This window comes from Gavia stellata, chromosome 24 (genome assembly GCF_030936135.1).
Source record: "Gavia stellata isolate bGavSte3 chromosome 24, bGavSte3.hap2, whole genome shotgun sequence".
Taxonomy (NCBI): Eukaryota; Metazoa; Chordata; class Aves; order Gaviiformes; family Gaviidae; genus Gavia; species Gavia stellata.
The window spans coordinates 7,314,335-7,338,925 of record NC_082617.1 but is presented as its reverse complement, the minus strand read 5'-3'; the positions used below and the strand labels follow the sequence as shown (position 1 = coordinate 7,338,925).

General features: G+C 59.0%; 1 protein-coding gene across 1 annotated transcript; it reads right to left on the bottom strand.

Moving 5' to 3' along the window:
* PRRX2 (paired related homeobox 2) lies at nt 1–22,858 on the bottom strand. Its single transcript, XM_059828935.1, has 4 exons — nt 22,615–22,858; nt 1,051–1,235; nt 702–880; nt 1–136 (listed from the first exon to the last, which is right to left on the bottom strand). The coding sequence occupies exons 1-4, from the start codon at nt 22,856–22,858 to the stop codon at nt 1–3; spliced, it is 744 nt and encodes a 247-aa protein (XP_059684918.1).
* Nucleotides 22,859–24,591: the final 1,733 nt, after the last annotated feature.

Genomic DNA, 24,591 nt, shown 5'->3' with positions numbered 1-24,591 from the left:
TCAGTTCACGGTCGGCACCTGGTTCTGATGGAGGCTGAACTCTTTGGCTTTGAGGCGCAGGCTGGCGATGCTGTTGGCCATGTTCACCCCTTGGGTGGGTGTTGCGGTCCCGCTGGAGCTGTAGGAGGGCACAGTGCTGCGGGGAGGGAGCAGGGGAGGAATGAGGTATGGCCCACGGAGAAGTCCCTGTGCCCCGCGCGGTCCTGCTGGCTTCCCAGGCCAGGCTGGCCGTTCCCTCTTAGACATCTCCCACAAGAGCAGTCAAGGCTTCAGCATTTTTATGTGGCTGGATGCATGTGGGAACCCCTCAAACTATGCACCAGGAGGCCCTGCCTTGAGCTTTTGGACGAGATGGCTGGACGCAGAGAGCTGGGAACCAGAAGGGACCTATGCCACCTCCTGTGCCGAGATGTGGGAAGGGTCAGCACGAGGCCAAGCGAATCCCTTGCGAGGACTAGGGCCCCTGCTCCGGCCCTGAAATGCATGGAGGCAGGGAAGCCTGCTCAGCGGCGGGCAGGGGATGCTCAGATGGGGCTGAAATGGGTTCCCAAAACAAAGCCGGATGAGCTCCTTTCGGCCCCATAAAACCCTCTGCGTCCTCAGCAGCGGCACAGGGCTGCACTTCTGCGGCGGTGGGGCGGTCCCTAGGCAGCCTGTCGCATGGCCACCTCCTCCCCAGCTCCTCCAGTGCTTGCACCTACCTGTACGGGGAGGTGCTGGTCCAGGAGAGATACTCCGGGGTCAGCGCAGTGGGCCGTGGTGCCATGGGCTGCTCAATGGCTGCTTCTTGGCTGTAGGATTTGAGGAGTGATGCCGATCTGTTGGCCAGCATTGCTCTCTCGTTACGGCGAAACTTGGCCCTCCGGTTCTGAAACCAGACCTGCGTGGGGAGGGAAGGTGGTCAGCGGGGACTCGGGGTGAGCAGGGGTGTCCCAAGCATCCGCCCTACCGATCATGGTCATGTGCAGGGTGAAACAAGGGGACAGTCCCTGCTCCCACCTGGGGACAAAGCAGAGGTTGCTGTTTTCTCCCACACAAACCTTTGCTCACCTGGACTCTTGCCTCACTGAGGTTGACCCTTCTTGCCAGCTCCTCCCGCACGAAGGCATCAGGGTAGTGTGTCCTCTCAAAGACCCTCTCCAGAGCCTGCAGCTGGCTGCTGTTGAAGGTGGTGCGGTTCCTCCTCTGCTTCTTCTTCCTCTTGGCCGCCCCGCGGCTCGGGCTAAGGCTCTCGCCTGTGGGGAAAGCACAGACAAGGCCACATGAGAGCCAGACCCGTGCGAGACCCCACACAGGGACCCAGCCGGGCTTGAGCTCTCCTGGGGGTCTGCACTGTACCAGCCGTCCTCCCTGCGGGCACCTGGGACTCTGTGGGGAGCAGCATATGTGCAACCCTGTGGTCTCCGTGAGAATCAAAACCTATTTCAGGACCTGCTGGAGCTTAGGGTTAAACCCAACATTTGCAAAGACCTGTGGTGGTTTCACATCTGGCTGAAACCACTCAGACCTGATTTTGAATACCAATCTCTGTGGATTCTAGGGCAGCACTCGACCAAAACTGCTGGGACTGAATCTCATGGTATCCCCACACTCCAAAGGGGACACATCCACAGGGTGTCTTGGGCTTGGCTATTGTTAAGTGTTTAGGTCAAGCTTTCATGGATGGCGATGGAAATGCAGTACCAAAACATGTCTGACATTTGGGTCTCAGGTCCCACCTCCAGCACCCCCTGAAACCCCAGCTGTGGCATGTCCCCGTGGTGACACAGGACTAGCCGAGTGTCTGCTCATCCAACCCTGGTCTTCGGAGCTAGGAATTAACGCCACCAGCATCTCGCAGAGCTCAGCCTCCACAGTGTTTATTTCTGGCTTTGCTGGCTCATGGAAACATGAAGCTGAGGGTGCAGTTTGGTTTCTCAGTATTGATCCTGGGCTTTCAGCCAGGCTGAGATTAATCTCCTCTTTGTCACTAATATCATCAGGTTTAGGCAAGTTTATGAAGTCTTTTTCTGAGATACCCAGTCAGCTGCCTGCAAAGGCTTCATGAGGAACACGTCTTGCTGTCGTTCTTCCTTATGGAGGTACTGGTTAATTATTCTATCTGTTAATAAAGCATCTGGATCCAATCTGTACCTACTGGTGGGAAAGTATTTTGGAATTATTTGAAATGTTAATAGTTTTATGACATTCTGATTCATAGCAGGGTTATATTGGGGTTTTCTGCTCTATATCATTGCAGAGGCCATGGTGGCAGGAATTACTGCTCCCTGAATAGGCTCAAGAAATAAATACTTGCTAATAAGCTATCTTGATACTTATTAAATAGATGTGCAGCATTTTCAGATGATGCTTGAGCAAGTAACAAAATCTACTGGAAGGGATATTAACTCTCCTGTTTCAAGACAGCCCAAGCTGTTGAGCAGGAGGAAACTATGGGTTCCAAGATCTTTAAGGCTAGAAAAAACTTCTTGGACCTTAATTCTGAATAACTCAAGTCATGAAACCTCCACCAAGTTCTCTATCAAGTCCCTAAGGTCACTTTGTGCCTGAGTATACCACTCTTAAGGGCTGTCCCATCCTGACATGAGCCATGAGGACCAGACAAAACCCAGTATCTGCTGGCAGGTTGTCCCTGGGACTAATCACCTTCTGCCCAAAGCAGGGTCCAAACTTAGAGCTACTGCAGAGTTTCCTTGCACCCTTCGCTGAAAACCATGCTGCTGGCTGATGCCACCAACAGCATCCCAGTGCCAAATGCGAGCCATGCCAGGCGATGCAGCAGAGGAGGAAGGGTTAAATGTATTTCCATTACTGGCAGTGGCCTCCTGGAAAGAGCAGATGGCTTCTCTGGCGCTTTGCTCTAGTGAGGACCAGTGCCAGAGCCTGGGAACGCTGGGTGCCTCCAACACCCTGACTTGTTAAGGGACGAAGCGTTGGGCTGTGGAGGTGGGACCTGGGCACCACCACCAGCCCCCTTCCCTGTCTCACAGGCAGAGACACTGCATCATTTTGACCACAATGGGGCCAAACTGCTAGGACCGTGGGGAGAGGAGAGCATCCCTGGATGGGAAGGGGAGGAAAAGGAGCTCCATTCACCTCTCAGGTCCTCGCTGCAGCCACTGGCATTTCTCTGGGTCTTTTATTGTGTTCTAGGTGCATTTGGACCTTAGTTGACCATCCCTTGGGCTGGAAACAGCCCGTGCTCTTGTATTTGGGACATGGCCTTCTTGGCTGGGTAAAGACATGAGGGACGGCACCATGCCTGAAATACGTGCAGGTTTGAGGCCCTTTCCCCAGCCAGGAAACCGCAGGCTGCCCTTTGCCGCCGTCCGTGTTAAAAGGCTCACAAATAAAATTCTCAAGATTCCCTCCAGCCCTTGTTCCTGCAGCTTCAAATGTTCTGCCAGTCTCTGCTTTCCAGTTGCCCCTTTTAGTTAAACTCCTTTTTTGGTCCTGTTTTCCTTCAGTGAGCTAACGAGCCGCTGGATTAAAATACATGAAGTCCAGCCGTGGTTGTCCCTGAGTTTTCCAGGAGCCTGGGATCGAAACGGGAACCATCAGGCTGGGAAGGAGCTACAGGATGTAACAGGACAAGAGATGTTTCCTTGCAGGTTTATGGCCACCTCGTAGGGCTTCTGGGGAAATTATAGACCAGGGCTTGGTTCAAAAAGTGCCGTCACCAAGGGCACCCACTGCCCCCCACCAAACCGGCAATGATTTCAACAGAACCCCAGTAAATGTATAAATAAAATTTATAAACCTCCTTCGGTTTTGTCCCCAGTTTAAAATCTGGCTATAGGACTTTTCCGTAAGTGATGGCTTCTGTCATCCCCTCTAATTTGGCTGAAAGCAAGGAGGAGGATTTCTTAAATTAACTCTCAAACCAGCTCCATAGGATCTGGCCCTATTTCTGGCTGTTTTCTATTTCCCCAAACCCACGGAGGCAAGAGCTAAACGGCTGCGGTGGTGGTGCCGAGAGATTCCTGTACAGGACTGGCAGGCGTGCTGAGATGGAGATTTAAGACCAGAGTTGGGTCAGGATGCATTCAGGTGCCGGCAATTCCTGGGTGGTTGGAGAGCTGCAAGCCCTGGGTCATGCCTGGGTTGGGGCATTTTGTTCAGCTCCTATTGCTGGTTTTAATGGAGGGACTTGACTTCTCCTGCACCACAAAACCCCGTGGGATGCTCCAGGGAGCTTCTCAGAGGATACTGGTGGCCAAAACCCCTTCCCCAACTACTCACACCTCCCCTAAAACACACTGCACCCCATTGTAGCTCAGAGCTCCCCAATCCCCCACAGAAACCTTTGCTTTCCAGCTCAATTCTCTGCTATGTTCATTTCCCCCCCTCCATTTTCCACCCCATCTCCATACTACAGAGAGGCAACTCCAAGCCTGAGATGCCTGCCTGGGTCTTCTGCTCCACACAAGGATGAGCCTTGGTAACAGATCAACATCTTTTCCCCATTAGCTCAGGCATCGCAGGCTTGTGGGACCAGATAAATGCCACCCTAATTGCTGGCTGTGTGCGTCTGACAGGTTTACAGCGTGCAAAGTCGGGTCGGATCGCTTCTATCAAAGATGCTTTAATAACCCCAAATCAGCTTTCCAAAAATGAGCATCGCTAAGCGCTCTGCGGCATTGGAGAAGGAACAAGGAAGGGGATGGGTTGGGTCCCCTGAAGACCCCCTGCTATCTTGCTGCCACCCATCCGCGAGAATCAGATTTAACTGGATTCGCTGACACCCTGATGGAGGAATCGGAAACCATTTCCCCACCCCAATGGGCTTCCAGGAATAAGAGTTTGTAATTGCACAAAGTTAAAAGCCAGCTCACTGCTCTCCTCCTTTTGCCCCAAAGCAGTGCGTGGGGAGGTTGCAGAGAAAGCTGAACCCTTGCCTTTGCCAGTTATAATTTGGGGGTTCGTTTGGGGCACGGCTGGAGGCATTGGCTTGATTGTCCCACCCCAAGGTCAGAGGGGACTCCTGAGCCATCCCCCCAGCCACCTTCATCTTCGGTGTATTTACCTTCCACTGATTACAATTTCCGCTAAAGTGAAAAAAAAATGCAGGGGAAGGGGGAAAACGGGGGGGATAACTTTACTGAATAATGAAAGATGACGTGGGGGGAGGATGGGGAGAGGGAGGCGCAGGGGCTTTGCACAGAGCGGGATGGGCCTGGTGTGCTTCACAAAAAAAGCCTTAAATTGCCCTGGTGTGTAAGACAAGACATGAGTCTTTTAGCCCATGATATGGATGAGTTTTGGGGTGCTGGATGTGGCCTGGGTAACCTCCAGCCTCCTCTCTGCTACGCCCAACCTCAGGCAGTGCTGCCTGCCCGAGAGCTGTGGGCAGCCCGGGGGGCAGTGCTCTGCCCTACGGATGCCATGGGGTACTGGGAGTCACCCCAGATCCCTTCTCCATGCAGGAGCACCGATGCTGGCAAGCCTGGACCGCGCCGTACCGGCAACCTGCCCTGCCACTGGGAACTGGGGAGCGACTGGTCCTGCCCCATTTGCAAAGGCAACGGCCTCAGCGCGGCCGGGTCAGAGCCGTGCTGGTTCAGCTGAGCCCTGACCAAGCCCACTTTTCCGGCTCTTGCCTTTTCCCTCTGTGCTTCCATTAGTTTTCCATAGGACGGACTCAGCGGGTTTCGGCTGCCGAAGCCTAGGTGCTGGGCTTGCCAAGGGGGGGCCCCACGCTGGCAGGGCCCCCAGCCTCCCGCGCAGCAGCCGCCGAGTGCTGTAAAGAGGTAATTTTCACTAGATTTCCACCGAGGCTTCGGCTTTGACTTACGACCTCCATTAGTGAGCGATAAACGACCTCCGTGCAGCTGTGATCCAGACCTAACCAGCGTTTAAAATCCCAGCCGCTCGCACGCCTGAGCCCCAGGGACAGTGATGTCCCCCGGGGCAGGGATGCTCCGGCAGCGCAGCTCATTCCTCGGGATGGCTTTCGGTGGTGGGCCCCATCGCCAACCACACTCAGTCTCCCGCTGTGGGGCAGCTCCCCTCTGGACACCCAGTTTGGGGTTTTTTTTTGCAAAATGCTCATCCCAGAGCGTGGTGTTTGTCCAGCACTGTCCCTGCGACCCGGGATGGTCACCTCAGCCGACTGCAAGCCCATCTCTCCCCTGGATGATGCTGCAAACCCCCCGCGTGCACCGCCACGTCCTGAGACAGGTTTTGCTGGCTCCAGCTCTGCTGCTTGGCTTTGGGGTTCAAATACCCCCCTTTTTCGGGGGGCATGCCAGGAGGGAGTGAGTTCAACCCTCTCCTGCAAAAAACCCAGGCTACATCTCATCCAACGTGTTTCATTTTCCATTGCGCCGCAGACCCCGGAGCCCCAAACAGTTTTCTGCCGTTAAATTATTTCACGCGTTCCATCTATTTGTGAGCAGTTTGCCAAAGACCTTTAAAGCTTTAAATTTTTCACCACCCCCCCCCAGCCAAATGATCAAATCTGCTGTACCATTTACTTCCCTTCTCTGCCTGGAATGGCATTTTTTTCCTCTTTTTTCTTCTTGGGTATAATTTAAGGGTTGAAATAGCCTGGAGGGAATTAGCTGTAAATTCTTCCTAAGACAAATAAATTCAGCCCTCTAAGTTTCTACGTTTTTCAAACTGTTGAGAGACGTTTTGGGTTTGTTTTACTTGAAATAATGATCGTGGCATATCTGACCCTCAGGCTGCGGCCGGCTCTAACCAAATAAATAGCTTTTATTAATTAAGGTTTATCCTTAACAAATAAAACCCCAATTTGATCTCGGCCGGCTGAATTAGCAAAAATAAACAACGGGTTCTCCGGGCACTTGATGTGGATTTAACAAATTAACGCTGGGCCTTCATCAGGGAAGCCGCAGGGTGGTGGAGGCCTTTTACAGCCAAGAAATCCTTTGGAAAAACAATGTCTTTCGTTTCTCCCATGGTCTTTCTCGGTAAACATGTGGACTCCCTTCATCCCTTCTTATACTCGGGGGAAGCGAGGAGAGCTCCGGCGATGACGTCCGCCAAAGTTTCATGTGCAATTGTTTAACTTGTTCCTCTAAATCATGCGATGGGGAGGAAGCGTTTCCCTTCGGATCGCGGCGAGCAGTGCCGGAGCAAAGCTCTTAGGTTTGGGAATTGCCCCTCTGCGGTGTCCGCCCGCTCTGGCTCCTTTTTATCCTGTAACTCTCAGCTGTGACGCCCAAAGCCGGGGGGTGATTTGGGGGTGCATGGGCAGCCGAGCCCAGCTGGACCCCCTTTCCAGCAGCTACTGCCAGCACTGCCCTGTCTTGGGACATGGTTGGGGACAGACTGGGAGCCTCCGGGGGGGGTTTTACCTGCCCACACTAGGGCTTTGCAGTGAGGAGGGATGGCAAGAGTGATGCTCTACAGGCCAAAGGGGAGCTGGGGGCTTGTCCGTGCTCGCGGGCGCAGGCGGCACAGGGTTTGTCGCAGAAGCAATGGTGGGAGCTGCCTATGCCACTACGGGTCTGTAATCTCCCCAAATCGTCTTGGGAAGCCCAGGGGGCTGAGAAGCATCCAGGAAGGTGCCCCTCGATATGTGCTGGATCGCCCAACTGCAGTGCCTTTCCTGCACCCGCCAGTGAGCCCAGCCCGGGTGCACGGGACCAGCACGGCGTCGCAGCTCAGGGCCAAAACCATATCAGCGTAACTCCGTTTTCTGGGTGGTTTCACCCCACTACCTGGGGGAGAAGCCCCTTGGGGCCACCAACCCCTGCCCACAGGGTGCTGGTCCTGGCTTTGCTCAGCACGACGCTGTGAGGTCCAAACCCATCCCAGGAACAACCCGTGGGCACGGGATGGGGTATCCCTGGGGAACGGGGCCTGCCAGCCCCTCCCTGCGTGCCCCCGCTGCTGGGAGCGGGCTCCAACCTCCTCGCCCCGACCCACCGCCGCTCCCTGCTCCCCCTCCAGCCCAGCCCCAGCCTCGGGAAGACCCCGGGAATGCTGGAGGCTCTGGGGGGATTGAAGCCGAGGGGGTCCAAATGTGCTGAGTCCGAAGGAAACTTTCTCCGCTCAAGTGGTGTACATGAAAAATTTAAGAGAGGGGCAAGTCTCAGCTACTGGAGAAACATTACAGCGAAATGTTTCCGAGGATGTTTCACCTCATTAATTGTGAAAAAACTGAAACGCTGACACGTTTTTACAGGCTGCCAGTTTTGCTGGGGGAAAAGTGTCTCTGTTAAAAAGGAGCAGCAAAAGCCTGGACCAAGAAAGAGGCCAAGGCTGTCCCGGGAGGGCCTTAGCCTGCGCTCACTGACAGGCAGCAGCAGACTGTTTTATGGTTATAGAGCTGCCGCTGCACCAGCCAGAAACCACCCAGCACCGCAGTTTGCTGCCCCCGGTCATGTGGGGGGCATTTCGGGAGGATCCTGCCCAGCAGTGATGCTCCATGCACAGCCTGCACCCCCCAAGCCCAGGAGGCTTTTCCCCATGCACCCCCAGAAGTTGCAATTGCTGCTCGGCAGCGATGCCGGGGATGGTGTGCGGTGTCCGAGCGTCCGCCGTGGCATGTCCAACCGAAAGCCTGAGCAAGCTGGGAAGGTCCTGGAAAGCCGGCCAAACTGGCAGCATCCCTGCATCCCGGCGGGGATGCGTCCAACCTGTGCTTGCAACCCGACTGCGGCACCGCAGCCTTTTTTCACCTCACCCTGATCTTTGGTGCCGCAAATGCAGTGGGAACGTGATGCTTAGCTGAATTTTGGGACAAGAAGGAACCTGGAAAGGAGGAGGCCTGTGTGGCAGGATGCTGCCTCTCTTAGGGACAGTCCCAGCCCGGCAGCAGCCACCGAATTCATGGGTGAGAGGTGTGAGCAGATTCAAAGCCAGCTCTCCAGCAAGGGCAGCAGTGATTTATCTGCTGCAAAACCTCGGCACACAAGAGGGACAAGATCGGAAGGGGTTACAGTGAGGAGCGGAGGGAGAGAGGAGATGAAGGGGGTGAAGGAAGAGGGAGTTGAAGAGAGGAGAACCAGATGCTGGAGAACCAGGCAAGGACCTGGCCGGCCAAGTCATGCTCTGTGGTTTAGAGAGGACACCCTGAAAGCTGAAAGCTGGTGAAACCCATGGGGCTGCAGTTGTCTGCTGCCAGCAAAGCCCCAAGGCTTTGATGCGCCCAGACCTTCCCGAACACTTCATAGCCCTTCCAACCACACCAAAGGCTCCTGCCCCGGCCAGAGGCTTGTGCGCAGCTCAGCGCGGTGCTCGCCCACCTGGGGCCAGGCCCCGGGAACAGTGTTTTGGCACAGCCGGCTCCTGCATCAGCGGAAGTGTTTAATGAATTAATTGCAGCTACATTCCCCAAAGGAGGATGCAGGGTCGGTGGGATGCTGTCAAGCCTCAGGAAGGGACTGGGGAACATCTTTGGCTACGAAGCTCTGGTGGGAGAGGGCTGAGCAGCATGAGAAATTCCCCCCGTGCTCTCCTGGGCGGCTGGGGGAGATGGTGCCATCGCCTGCCTTTTCCCCGGGGTTGGAACCGCCTGCCTGGGGACAGACCTTTGGAGAAGGGGACATGGACAGATCCTGCTGCCAGGCTCAGCGCCTCTGGCACAGACCCCAGCATCCTGGCCCTGGCCTCAACCCTGCATCAGGATCCAGATCACAGAGCCTGGCATCATCAGCATCCCCTTAAACAACTGCTGCAGAAACAGCCTTTAAAACCAGGCAACGGCGCTGGTGCACGGCACAGGGCTCAGTGAAGCCTCTCGCTGCGCTTTCCCAGCCGCCTGGCTCCTGCGCACCCCGGGAGCCGGGGCCGGGGCTATTGTGCCGGCCGCAGGGCTCAGACTGCCTGGCTGCGCCCGCCGACAAGTGGCACTGGCCCAGGACATCCAGCCCGGGACCCGGAGCGCCGAGCTCATCCCTTGGGCTTGGTCTGCAAGTGAAAAATTCCCTCCCAGGGCCGTGCCTGCGCAGGGTGGCGGGTGACCCCAGCCTGGCGAAGAGCTTTCCGGAGCTGCCAAGAGCATCCCGTGCGCTCAGAGGAGGCTACAACCACAGCCTGACACAATGGGCTGTCCCAGCTCCAGCGCCGCCATCGCCTCCATTGTGTCAGGTCTCTGTGGGGATGGAGCCGCAGAGGATCCGAGTGGGGGACGAGCTGGGGTGCTGCTCCCCCCTGGATACCCCGGTTTTCACCCTGAGGGATGGCAGGGTGAGGAGAAAAACCTCCCAGGAAAGGTTCATTTCTGTGCGAGTTTTTGGGGATGGTGGCACCACGGCAGTCACTGCTGGGCGCCCCGGTCGGCTTTGAGTGGTTGGGGTCTGACTGGGGTCTGGCATCTTCACCATTTGTAGGGGGGGAACACACAGCTCAAGGGGGTTCACTCCCCTCTGGGGTCCCCCTTTGCCTAGGTGGGGCTTGGGCCACGCCAAGCCTCCAAAAACTCATCTGCGATGGTGCTGGTCTGGCATGTCCCCTGCAAATGCCAAAGAGGGAGAAGGGGAGACAGGATAAATACAGGGATGTGGTGCATGTTGTGCTGCAGCTCCTGGCTTTGCCCAGGGATGCTCTGGGAGGACGTGTAAGACCAAAGGGCTCCTCGGGCAGATGCTCATGGCCGCGGGACCGGGGATGGCAGGAGCTGATCAGCCGGGTGAGCAAAAGCGCTCACGGCACAGGCAAGGACCTCAGGAAAAGGCACCGTGGTGGGTTTGAAGCGCTGAGCCGGGACAAGTACAAAGCAGCACTGACCAACAGGGGATCAGGAATTTTAATTTTGTTCTCCCACGAATCTGCCAGCCCCCACAGTGGAGGCCCGGGGACCAACACAAGGCGCTGGCTCTCCCCCAGCCGCCGGCGGCCGGGAGCCTCCCCAGCAAGGAGGCATTCACCGAGGGGGTTTGCTTTCATCTCCTGGCCAGGAGACCTTCTCGTGGTGGGATGCGACCAGCACTCAGGCTGTCCTGCGCCTCGCACCGCTATAGTACCCTGGGATACCCCTGGGATGAAGCCCCTGGGCACCTACCCGGGCCACAGCCTCCCTGCTTTGCCAGCATCGTTTATGCCATTCATTAAAATAGCTGAGCACGGAGAGTGGCAGCGACGGTGATGGTTAACAGATGTGTGAACGGGCTTCTGCGGCGCGGGGAAACGGCCGGCCCGGGCTCCGCTGCCAAAGTGCTGGGGTTTGGGTCAGCCCCGGGCACCGCAGCAAAGGGGTCTGGGCAGAGGGGACAGCCACGGTGGCTGCCAACAGCCATCAGCGAGGGGGATGCCGGGATGCACGATGCCAGGATGGATGATGTCAGGATGGACGGACCCCACCGTCCTGTATTAGGGCTGAGCATGGCAGATGCTGCTTCTCTCCCCCTCCCACAAATATTTTAGGCAGCATTTGGTGCATCCATGATGCAGGCACAGAGGTGCCAACATCACTCACATGCGGCCGCCTGACATAACAGGTTACACGGTTTCCCAGCAGGGCATGGGGCATGTGTAATTAATTAACGCTAATGAGACTTGTGCAAGTGCTGGCCCTGAGAGCAGCACCCGCCTGCGCTTGCAAAGCTCCACCAAAAACTCAGCTTTAACTGCAAAGTGGGTTTCTCCGGGGATGGGAAGGGGAGAGGATAGCGGGTGCCTTGGACCGTCACTGTGTCGTGAGCTCACTGGGACTTTTGCATAGTGTTTAAAAAATAAAACTAATCAGCCAGGGCTGCATAGCAGGAACACTGTGTAGAGGGCTGGCTCCCAGCCAGGGACCCCTGGCATGGCGATCCCAGCCTTCCTCTCTCCACCCTGCCCCCCAAAAAAGGTGGTTTCTTGAAATTTAATAAGCAAAAGCCCATAGCAAGCCAGCCCCAATGGCATCTAGCACTGAAACCCAACCCCAGCCCTCCACCTTAAACACAGACCCCCTTGCATCAGGGTCATTGCCAACGGGGAGGGAAGAGGATGGGCAGGGACCAGGGAGAATGGTGGGAACCCCCATGGTGTCCCCTCATGTCGCCTCCTTCCATCGACCTGACTCCCCTCTCTTTTTTGAGGCCAGTTGGGTGTTTTTCACACCCAGGCCAAGATGCCACCAAGTGCCCATTTTATGAGCAAGCACCGGCACCTGCCAAGAGCCCATCCTGCGGTCTCTGGCCAGGGACACCAGCACATTTGGCCAGGGTGTGGGATGGGCACAAGCCCCCAGCCAGGACCCCACCCCACTGCCGCTCCAAGGAGGACCCTCGTGGGCGCGTGCGCGCACAGATATCCCGGAAACCCTCGCCAGCGAGCAGCATCGCTGTCCTCCAGTCTGGTTTTCATTTGAGGTCGGTGGCCTCTCGCCAAATTTATTGTAAAACATTCATTTTAATAAGTGGCTCGTATCTTTTTTTTTTTCTTAAACCCAGCCCAGTTAACTGTTTCCAGGTTAAAACAGAGCCGTGCACAGGTACGGCGGGGATGGCAGGTACGGCGGGGATGGCGGGGACAGCGGGGATGGCGGGCACGGCGGGGACGGCGGGTATGGCAGGGATGGCGGGGATGGCAGGGACGGCGGGGACGGCGGGGACAGCGGGGACAGCAGGCAGGTTGCTGGAGGCAGATGCCGGCTGCGGGGAGGACACCAGGGGACACCTCGGAGATGCCAGGGTGGGGGCAGCTGCATCGAGGTCCCACTTCTGCAAAGCCCAGCGGCGCTGAAACCCTCGCCCTCGTCACCCCAAGCCTTCATCCCCTGCAGGTCCCTGGGAAGCCCAAGCACCATTTTGCAGTGCTGGGGACCCCAACCCCAGCACCAGATTGGCTGAGGACCCAAAACCCCGCCAGGAGCAAAGTGGGGGACGCACTGGCACCGGTGTTTGGGGTCCCGGGGTGCAGGTCAGGGACCTCCAGGCACTCTCATACAAATTTCATTAAAACTTAACCCCCAATGGGTAACCAGGTCGTGCTGAACACGCGAAGGGCTTCACAAAGTGGACGGTGCCTGGTAGTTCAGTTTTGACATTTGTTTTAAGTTTTATAAACCTCTAATACTAATAGAAATGCTTCAGTGTCTTTTAATTTAAATGAAAACAGTTATTTTTTTAATTTAAAAATTCCCCTGAGGTATTTACAACCCCAAATTACAGCCATGTGGCCAGCCCAGCCAAGAAAGTGAAATCGGTGAGGAAGGAGCGTGGCAGGCACCCCAGCCTGAGCCGAGCCCAGCACGGCCCCGAGCAGCACCGTGCCAGTGGCTGACCCCGTGTCACCCATGTCCCCTCCACAGTACCCCATGGATGCTTTGCACCTTTGCTGGGTATGTGGGATCCTAGTCCACGGGGCAACCAGCCCCACAGAGCTGCCAGCCACAGCTGCCCCTGGCAGGACAGCATCCTTCTGTCTTTTCTGCCTTCCTTCCGTCCTTCGTTTTCGTCCTTCCCTCTCCCCCCTCTCCCTTCCTTCTCTTTTTCACTCTCCTGGACTCACATCAGGCTGCTGCGGGCAGAGGCAGGAGCAGCCCTGCAGCACCCCTGGGTTTGGAGATAGGAGCTGCCCCTGCCCGTTACCTCGTCCTGCGCCCATCACCCGCCCAGCGCTGTGTGCGGGGTCCCCTGTGTGCTGCCCTGCAGTATCAGTGCTGCTCCCACCCCAACACGCTCCCCACAGCAATGCAACCCTGCCCTCCCAGCCGCTGCAATGCCCCACATGGCTCAGGGTGCAATGCAACCCCCCACATACACACACTGCAGTGGACTGTGCAGTTTGGGGTGCAATGCAATCCTCCCCCTCCTGCCTGAGCAATGTCCTGCATGACCTGGGGTACAACACAATTCCCCTGCGTGACTCAGGGTGCAATGCAAACCCCCCCACACACACTGCAATGCCCTGTACAGCTCGGGGTGCAGTGCACCCCCCACAACAATGCCCTGCACGACTCGGGGTGCAGCCCACAGCCGGGGCGGCACGACCTGCTGCACCAACACCTCTGCTCCAGCTCTGTACCGGGGCTGTTCCCCGCAGCCCCCCAGGCTCGGCCCTGGGGCTCTGCCCCCTCCCCAGCGCCCCTCTCGCGCCAGCGCTGCCATGTGCTCCCCGGCGCTCCCCCGGCTCCCCTGCCATGTGCACTCCAGTTTCCTTGCGTGTGAAGCCTGCAGCCTCTCAGATTCAGTGGCTGGAAAGGATGGCGCCTCTCCACATCTGGTTCAATGCGCGAGCCTGGCGCCTGGCTTAGCCACAGTCTCCATTCAGAGACACACAGACTTTAATAGACTCATACAATTCTTCCTGATCTATCACTGCAGCCGCAGCTGAAAAGCTGCTTTATTATATGCACTCCAAAGGGGGATGAGGAGGGAAGGGGAGGGGGCTGGCGGCTGGCGCTGCCGCTCTCTGAAGGCTCCCAGCCCGCCCGGCGTCCCCCCAGGACCTGAGCTGCGCTCCCCCGACCCTGCCCTGGCTCCCGGGGGCCGTTTGCCCCCCAATCCCAGGGGGAAGGAGCAGCACTGTGGCCTCGTTACGCCTCCCGCTCAATTAACGCCCGCGGGCCCCCCCTCAAGCTGCCTTTTGCACCCAGCAGTGTGCACAGCTGGGGCAGTCCCCAGCAGAGCTGCAGGGGAGGGTGGGTGGCAAGGGGGACCCCATCTGTCCCCCTAACGTCCCCAGAGGGGTGTGTGTGTCCCCTGAGCTGGGGACCCCTCCAACATCAGCACCCCCTTTACCCCCCACCTCCCTGCTATGGGATCCACAGCCGGCGCTGCCAGCACGGGCTGCCCATGGGCGAGGGGCTGCTCTGCACCCCCAGCAAAGCCCCCGGCAGGTCCCAGCACTGGGGCTGGTTTTCCCAGGGGAAGCGCAGGGCGGAGGAGCGTCCGGCGAGGGATGCTGCTCACGGACGGGGCGTTTCATTACACCGTGGGAAGGCTGGAAAACGTCGCCTGCAGCCATGTGTCCCTCGGGCGGACGTGAACATTGAGAACGCCTCAAGGGTGAGGGTGGGATTTTTTTTTTAATTCTTGGAAATTTGGGGGCATCCAGTGAAAAACCAACCAGTTCTGCAGTGCCGTGGCAGTGCTGGCAAACAGGCATTGGAAAACCACCTTGAAACTCCAAATCAGTCCTTCCTCACCAGGAGGGGTTGTTTTCCCCTTCCTCGCCCACCCGGCTGGGCATCGCTGTCCCTGCACAGGCACCAGGACCGGGCAGGGGATGGCTGCCTCTGCCCACCGTGCTTTCACCCTCTTCCCAGTTGCTTTTTCCAGCCAGGAAAAAACTGATTTGCATTAATCCTGGTCTAAATCCTTGCCCAGTCCCAGCTCAGCCCAGCCACAACCCGCTGCCCGGCATTTTAAAGGATGCTCTGAGACTGCCCCATGGCTTGGGGATCCCATTCTGGGAAGATAACTCCTTCCAGCTGCTGCTTGCGCTGCTGGGAGGGGACGGGGTGCCAGCCTGGGAACACCAAGCCTCTGCCAGCCCCAAAGCACCCGGGACCCATCCTGCTTCAAACCCCATCCCTTCGGGTCAGTGATTTTACAGCTCTGGGGGAATAATTTCCCGTGGCCAGAGGAAATCAGACCCAGGAGAAGGGGTGATCGGCCCCGCTCCCTGGGAGAGAGGAGGGTTTCTAATGAGGCAGCCTCAAAGCCCCAAATCATTTCATCAGCCTCCCAGCTACAGACACACGCCCAGGCTCTCTTAAAATGCTGATTCGTTGAAATTCACCCATCTTGGCTGCGCGAAGTCGAAATTTCATATTTTTCCTGTGAATCAGCCCCGTTCCCTGAAATAACAGCCCAAAAGGAGAGGGGAAATAGTCTTGCACTGAGCTGTTCCTGGTCGAGCTAGACATAACAGCCCTGGGGGGGGACGGGCAAGGTGTCCCCACACCCCGGCACCCTCCTGGGCTGAGTATGGCTGTACCATGGGGCATTTGAGCTGCTGCTGGGGCTCAAAGCACATCAGTGGGTGCTGCCGGGGATCCCAAGGGAGTGGGACAAAGTCCCGTGTCCCCACCACACACGGGACCCCCCCACTGCCCTCTCCAGAACATGTTGAGGGGTGGCTTTTGCAGCTCTGCCGCATGCTCCTGTGCCCTTTCCCTGCTGGAAAGTGGGGTCGGGAACGAGCATCCCCCACTGCAATGCCTGCTGAAAAACCAGCTCACGGGGTGCTGAGGGGAGAAAAATCCCAGCAATGAGAAGCGGGGGGAAAACTGATTTTCCTGCCCTCCTGGCCCAGCCAAGGCTGCTCCGGCTCTTGGGCTCCCCCAGCAAGAGGGGACCCATCTTCCCAGGCCCTGGGTTTGGGTTTTTTTCTCTTTACCCTCTGGCAATGGCTCCCCTGGTGCAGATGCAAGCATGTGCAGGGACCCCGCAGAGCCCTGCAAATGCTGCAGAAAACGTGCTGGTATGTATTTCCCTGCGCTCCTGGGGAGGGCTCTGAGCGAGCAGGGCTGCTTCCCAGGGCTGCAAAAGCCCCCGCTCGAATCCAGAGCCCCCCGAGCTGGGGTGGGGGGAGCCTGGAACCCAGATGGGGATGTTCAGCCTATTTGGGGGCAAATTTTCCCCAAATTGGAGCCCAGGTGCCACCAGTCAGTAAGAGCCTGACTGCACCTCAGGGCACAGAGCATCCTCCCAGCACCAGGAGGAACGGGATGGTGAGTGGGTGTCACCATGGGGAGGAGTGGGATGATGAGCAGGTGTCACCCTTTGGGGCTGGGGGGCACAGAGCAGTACCAGGGTGGGCCCCATGCCAGAAGCCCCATGAGACCTGGGGTCTCCCAGCTGTGACCCCCACCCCAGGGTCCCTCCCTGCCTGCGCCTGGCAGCGAGCAGTTTTTGCTGCTCTGGCTGGTTTTGGCAGGGCTGTGACCTAACTCAGCCTCTCATCCTGCCTGCACCATGGGAAAAGCATCTCTCCAACACCCCCCCATGGTTTTCGGATGGGTGAGACCTGGGGAACCAGTTTCCCCTTATCCATGGGACAGGGGACCACGTGCAGGACAGCGGGTCCCGTGGCAGTGACACAGGGTGAGGACTGAGGGGGGAGCTGGGGCTGTGTCCCCAGTTAGGGATGGGAAGCCTGGCTGCAGGGATCGCACTGCAGTTTGGGGCTGTCCCCTGTCCCCTGCAGCAGCCTGGGTGCATGCAGGGTGGGTGCAGGGAGGGGGGTCCCTCGCCATACCCCCTTTTTATCCTGACTGGGATACGCTGGGCTCCCTGCGGGCGGCTGGAAACTGTCTGGGCGAGCCGGGACACGTCAGGCTCCCCATCCATCCTGCGCCTGTCGCCAGCCTCGCACTAAGCGCAAACAAATGTGGAGGGTTGGGAGGCGGGCTGGGGCGGGGAGCTCCCGCCCGGATTAATTGGCGCTTACTCAATACGCGCTGATGGATGCTGCACCCGGGACCTGCCAGCATCAGGCACTGGGCAAGCACTGGTCTTGGGCACAAGGCCTGGCTGTGCTGTCGTCCTCACCCTGCGGACTGTCCTGCTTCAGCAGCCCCGTGGGCATGGTCCCTGCATGGAGACAAACCTTTTGTCTTGGGGTCTGCAGCCCTCAAAGCTCTCCAGAGAGGGACATGTCCCCAGACAGGTGCTGGGGACAGTGAAGGTGATGTCTGGTCGCTGAGAGTCACGGCCATGCAAGGGTGGCTCCTATCCCTGTGCCACCCAGACTGGCTGCGCTGGCCTTGCAAGGACCGAGACGATTCACCTCCCGCCCCGCTTTGGATGCCACTGTTCCTGGCTCTGCCACGCAGGGACTGTCCCCACCAAGGGCCCTGCAGGAGGTCTGCCAGCCCAGGAAGATGCCACAGATGGGTGCTCCTGTGTCCAGGCACCCTCAGCTGATGCTCTTTTGGGGGGCAGTGAGGGACCACTGGTGCTGGAAACCCTGCATCCCAGCCTTGCTGCCCACTGGCGGGTCGTATCCCACCCCGGTGCATCCCAACCTCATGCCCCAGGCTGGGGCAAGCAGGTCCTGCTGCCACCCCAAGCAGCCAGGACCCCTGCTGTCCCCTCCTTCAGGGGACAAAAGCATGAGAGCCTCTCCTTGGAGAGCTGCAGCCACATCCATCAGACACTTCTCAAAGCCTCTTCCCCCCCACAGGGGCTGAGTCAGGGTCCCAACACCCCCAGTCCCTCCCTGAGCCATCATCCAGAAACAGCAGAAAGCCTCCCAGCAGAGGTGCTTGGGGGATTTCCAGCACTTTTGGGGCTGTGGAAAGCAGATGGGTGCTGGAGAGGGGTTTGATGGGTCTGGAGTTATGGGACAGGGGGCCTTGGCTGGCTCCCATGCCTGTGACCCAACCCCACTGGTCCTAGGGGTCTCTATTCCCCTGAGCCAGACACAGGGGGTCAGCCACGAGTTAATGATGCTGGTTTTAATTGCAGCCGAGCCATGTACGTGCATGGATGTCCCAGGAAAGGCAGATCGCCTTGGGCACATCCCGGCCCTTTTCCAGCAGCATTACGTTACAGGGCTGCCTCCTGTCCCCGCAGCCGGAGGGGCCGAGGTGTCCCCGAGCTGTGCCTCCCGTCCAGCGGGTACGAGCAGCATTTGGGAAGGCACAGAAGTGCAGCTGAAATGTGTGCTGTGAACCAGGACCAGCACTGTCCCCAGGCTGGGCCACCATGGGGACATCAGCTGGGATGGTTCTGCCTCGGGGAAGGTGCCCAAGCCCTGGGAGGAGCTCGGGGCTGCTTGGGGCAATCAAGCCACTGCTTGACCCCAAAAGCAAGTCCCTTCCCCTTTTCCACTCTGTTACCAGGTCCCTGCCCCTCCCTGCCTCGCTTCTCCCTTTCCAACTGCCCTCCTTTATGTAATTAAAACCAATTTGCTGTAACATCATCTTAATCCCCTCTGTCCCCTCGGTTGCAGCCTCTCCTCTCCTCTCACTTCATCACTGTTCTGCTCAGCATCCCCACAGCCCCAGTGCAGGTCGGACGGTCCCGGCTGCCCCAGGGGTGAGGAAGGGGCCCCAGGAGCTGCTGTGCAAATGGGATGCCCAGGGGCCACCACGTCTCTCCATCCCATCACCCAGTCCCACTGGCTGCAGCCGAACGGGCAATGGGTGCCTGCCCCGTGCCGGAGGATCCCCTCGGAGGGACCACAGACCTTCCTCCAAGCCCGGCTGTGACAAAAATGGCTCTTTCTGAGTTTTCGGCCCCGAAGGGGCTGCCGGAGCCAGCGCCCGACTCCCTCTCCCATCCCCAGGCGGCACCAAAAGTAAGTTCATTGTTTGAAAAGCCATCAGTCAAGGCCTGCTGGCTAAAATTACCCTCCTGCTTTATCATCTTGAGAACATTAAGGGCTGTTGTTAACAGATGTTTCGCGTTACACATTATTTGTTAGTCTAATGAAAGGAGGTGAACAAGCTTTCAAGACCTCAGAAGTTGTGCGGAAGGTTTTCCATGGGAGGCTGCTGCACAGCTCCAGAGGAGGATGAAGATGAGGATGGGGATGACCCCTCATCACCCTATTGGCGTTTCCTTGCTCTTGCTTGGCTTGTGGGATTTCTGCCTCTAAATTTTTGGGTGCCAGGAGAGCAACGTGTTGCACAGCTGATATTTGCAACTTTTCCCCCACTGTGGATGCTCTGGGTGCCAGTTTGGGGCTGGGGCCAAGGCAGGGGCTGAGCAGCCCCCTTGGCTGGAAAGGGAGGTGGGGACAGCTCTAGTTCTCCATGCCAGTGGGAAAGGATGTGCCAGCCCTGCAAGGGATACAGGCAGCAGCTAATGGAAGGGCTGCTCCCGGAGCAGAGATGTGTCCAGGGCTTCCCCCAGCCACCCTCCCTGGCGGGGAGGGCTGTGGGACAGGGGTAGTGGGTGAGGGCAGGAAAGGGTTGAATCCCCCTCTGCAAAGAATAAAACCCTGTCCCGAGCTTCTCCGGCTCTGCCAGCCTCAGAAACAGAAGCCTCCTCCTGCTGCGGTCGCCTGGGGAAGGAGAGAGGTTTTCGTTGAAGTCGCAGTCTGCTGAGCACAGCCTGGGGCTCCCTAGAGCATCCCTGCACCAGCTCTGCCAGCGTGGCCCCCCCCGGACCATGGTGAGCCCTGCTCAGTGGAGGGGGTGCCAGAAGCTTCACTGCAGGCTCAGGGCTGCTCTTTCTCCAACCCGCCGGCATGATGACCCTGATAACAGCTTCCCGGCCGGAGCGCAGAGCCACATCCTGCAGAGACACTCAGGTACCAGGGTCTGTTTGCATTGATAATAAACCCGCTGCCACGGACCTGCGGGGCTCCAAACTTGGATCTGGCAGAATAAACCCACAGTGGTGAAGAGGAAGACGAGAGAAAACACTGAGAGGCTGTTTTACTTTAGGATGCCAATAAAAGATAACGTTACCAGTAAAAGTTCCTCTGCTGTCATCACGCTGATGCCGAAAGCATCGCAGATGTGTAGCAAAAGGCTGATGCTCACAGGGCATTGCCTGGTATTTAGAGTCTCCCCATCTCGATTTAGGAAATTGCATCCCAGTTTAGGCAGTGGCAGTGGGTAAGGGGGTCTCATGGGTTGATGTTGGCATGCACACAGGTTTTCTTCTCTGTTTCCTTGTTCTCTTCTTGCTCGCTGCTCTCAGTCCCCATTGCTCAGGTATTTCTCTCTCCAGGTGGGATCTGGGGGAGAAATGCTTCCACTCCTCCATGGGTTGTTGGAGCATCCCAGATGCTGATGGTGTCTTCATCTCTACAACCTCACCGAAACAGGTGCTAATGGGAAATATCCCCCATGGTCTAGCGGTGCTGGGATCAGCGGGCCAAACCCCACAGGGCCTCTGCCCCAGAAGGAATAGGCTTTTAGGGTGAAAAATAGGCTTGCAGGGATCAGCCAGCCCCCTTGCCTCTCTCTCTCTGGTATTTGCATCACCCCCGGTCTGCACTGAGCCTCTTTGGGGTGCGTTAAGAGCTCAGCAGCGTGGTAGTTTCTCTGCTGTTTCGCAAACAGCCCTGCGAGACGAGCTGGCTGCTGCGGGCTGGGCTGCGTTTCCAAAAGCTGTGCTGATCCCACACAGCATACTGTCCCTCTGTATGGTCCCATCAGCGGGCGAAAACCTCCCCACGGTCCCAAAGGCAATGCGAGAAGTACAAACAAAACCCAAGGGAAGGGGAGGGAGGATGGAAAATAATGCCGAAAATACCAGATGCCATCCCAGAAAGCAGCGCCCAGCCTCACCCAGCCCTCAGCATCCCAAGCAGAGGCAGGTTGGAGGACTCAGAGGGGGTTCTCCATGGAGGAAGGAGGTTGTGCAGGGAGTGAGATGTGGGTGGGAAAAAGATGCTTCAGACCTGCACGCAATGCGGGACATGCGGGAGGGGACAGAGGGAGCACCCTGCGTCGCGGGGATTCCCACTGGGAGCCCCTCACCGCAGGTCCAGGCAGCCTCTGGGGTGGGCTGAGCCCCCTGTACCGGCACAGCTTCCCCGGTGGGCTGTGCACCCCTGGCCAGGCGCGGGTCAGGCCCTGGTCAGGGCCCTCAGCACCCCAGGACTGCGCTCCGGGGGCCGCAGAAAACAAGCCCGGGGTACCAAAGCCCAGCCGGGAGGCAGGTTTGGGGGATGCCACCCACAGGGTGCCCTCGGGGTGGGCACCACAGCCGTGGGGAGGCGGCGGGGCTGCACCTCCACCCCGCGCTCTGCCCCCCTCCTCCTTCCCCGTCCCCGTCGCCCCTCCGCCGCCACTGCGCCCCGAGGGGACGCCCGGCTCCGGGGGGGCTCTGGGCGCTGTCGGGTGCCCCCGGAGCGGGGCTTTGCCGCAAGGACGGGGCGAATCCTCCTCGTCCTCGCCCCGGGCACCGGAGCCAGGATGCGCCGGGACTGGCGGAGCGGCGCGGAGGGATGCGCGCTGCCCGGCGCGGGCGGCAGCCGCGGAGCCCCCGGGCAGGCGGGGTTGTCCCGTTAAAAACGCTCCTCCTGCCACGACCGAGCGCCACGAAGCCGGGTGCCGGGTCGGTCCCCGTCCCCTCTCCCAGCCCCGGCTCTGTCCCCACCGGCCCGTTGCTGCCGGTGCTACCGGCCTGGAGACGCGTTGCGGCGGGCGCCGGGAGAGGACCCGCTGCGACCCGGTCCCCATGGCCCCGCCGGGCCGCCTCCGCTCCCCGGGCCCGGAAACCGAGGCGGGGAGCCCCGGGGGAAGGGGGTACCCCGCAGGCCGCGCAGCCCCGGCACGCACCGGCTGCCCGGGACCGTCCCGGACCCGGCACCTCCGCCGGCGGCGGGGAGGCAGCCGGTGCGGGGTCCCTCCCCTCGGTGCGGGGTGCCTGTGTTCCCTGTCCCCTGTGCGGGGTCCCTCCCCTCGGTGCGGGGTCCCTTTCCGCCGGTGCTGTGTCCCTTTCCGCCGGTGCGGTGTCCCTGTGCCCCCCGTCCCCGGTGCGGTGTCCCTCTCCCCCGCTGCTATGTCCCTGTCCCCCGGTACGGGGTCCCTCTGCCCCAGCCGTCGGGGTGTCGGCAGCCCCGCAGCTCGCCCCGACGGGGGTCACTCCTTGTCTCCACCCGCCCCCCCGGTGTCCCCCCTCCTTCCTCCGCCCCGGGGGGGACACCGACCCCCTTTGTCCGCTGTGCCCGGCGCTGCGCACGGGCCGCCGGCTCCGCAGCCCGGCCCGGGGCGGGAGGGGGGGGGGTGCGGCGGGGACACCCCATCCCCAAGGCTGCCCCAAACCGGGGAGGGGGCCATCCCGGGGCGGCGGGACTCACCGTCCTGAGGCGCTGCCTCGCTGCCGCTGCTGCCTCCCGACGGCTCCGGCATGGCCTTGCCGCCACCGGCGGGCGGGGGGCCGGCCGGGGGGGTCCCGTTCATGCCGGCCGCCACCTCCTCCAGGTCGAGGAGGTGGCTCACGCTGAAGTTTTTCCGGCTTTGAGGGTTTTCGGGCGGCTCCGGGCCCCGCACGGCGCTGGGGGCGAACGGCTTGTCCATGGCGAAGGCTGGCGCCGAGTCCATGGCTCCCACCCCCAGCCCGCAGCCCACCCCGAGGTGCCAGGCCGCTCCCCGGCCCCCTTTCCCTTCCCCACCCCCCCCAAAAAAAAAAAAGAGAAAAAAATATAATAATAATTATTTTTTAAAAAGGAAAAAAAAAAATCACGGCTGCCCTGTGAGTCCGGCTCCCTCCCCAGCCCCTGTTCCGCCTTGTGCTGACGTCTGGGGAAAAAACCACGCTCCCAGCCCAAACTTTCTTCCCCTGCTCTTTGCTCTGGAGCTGTTCAAACAAACGCCCCTGCTCCGAGCCGAGCGGGGCGGCCCCTCGCCCCCCCCCGGCACGGCGACCTGCCCCCCTGCCAGGGGCCGAGCACCGCCGGCAGCCAAGCCGCGGAAAGGGGGGGGGCAGAGAGGGAGGGAGACCCGCTTTTCCCCCCCTCTTACCCCAACCACATCATTCCCCCCCCAACCCCTGCTTTAAGTGCTTCTATCAACAAGTGTAAGTGGCTGCGCTCCGTGGGGAGGGATGTGGGGCCGGGTTTCCCCAGCCCCAAATGGGGCTGGAGGGAGAGGTGACCCGCAGGTTAGCGGGGGACACGGGCCCCCTCCACCTCCAGCATCCCCCCCCTCGGTCCCCATCAACCCCGGAGCAAGGTCACCTCTCCTGGGAAAAGCCGGGCTCTCTCGCCTTAATGAGATAATTACGTCCTGCACCACAGTTAAAAACTCATAGGCTGTTTCCCTTGGGGTTAGAAAGAAACCTCCCTAATGAAAACCAGCCACCGGGAGAGGAAAAAGGAGTTTTTCCTCTTTAAAAATTATATATATATTTATAGATATATACACATATATGCAGGGAGGAGGTGGTGGGAGGGAGGGGGGCAGAGCCAGCAGCTGGGGCTGGCTGCTGGTGTCCGGCGAGGGCTGGGCTCGGGGCGATGAGCAGAAATCGAAGAGGTTAACGGTTATTATTTCTTCCCCTTGATTCCAGCGTGCTCTCCTGCCTGCCGCTGCAGGCACATATGGACGGGGCTGCGCGCACGCAGAGTTCGACGCGAAATCTCCGAGCGAGATCAGCCGCAGCAGCCCAGCTCTGAGCTCATAAACATCCCTGCTCCAGCACAGCCGAGGGAGGCAAACCCCTGGCTGAGTTATTTTAACATTTGTCGAAAGCTTTCCTTGCGCTCTCTTCCCCTTCAAGTTGGAGGCGTGCAGATTTTTAAGCCAGCCAGTGCTGCCAAATCTGATCTTCCTGACGGGGAAGCAGCTTCCCAGAGCTCTCCAGTTTGGAAGGGGTGTAGCTGAAGGCAGACTTTGGCTCTCTCCGACTCTGCGGGGGGGTCCCCAAATGTGCAAACAAGCCAGCCCAACCTCCCTTCACCCCTCCTTTTTTTTGGGGGGGGGTCCATTTATTGGCCCAATTGGCCCAATTTATTGGCCCTAGGGCCACTTTAGGAGTCAACTCCAGTGTCTGGTCCTGCCCCCTTGGCTGTGTAAATCATGGGCTGGTGTCACGCTGCTTTCTGCTCCGGCTTCCCCAGGGGCTGCTCCCCATGGATGGGTGTTTTAACTCCGCCGAGCACCCAGCTGGATGGGTCCCCAGTGGCGCGCAGTGCCAGGGCAATGCTGTGCACCGCGGTTACGCACTCAATGCATATATTAGAATATAGATTGCGTATATTGCCATCAGCCCTTCTGGCTGCTCCGTGCTCCTGGGGCGGAGATGCCCACATCACCCCTGGGACCACCAGGCCCTG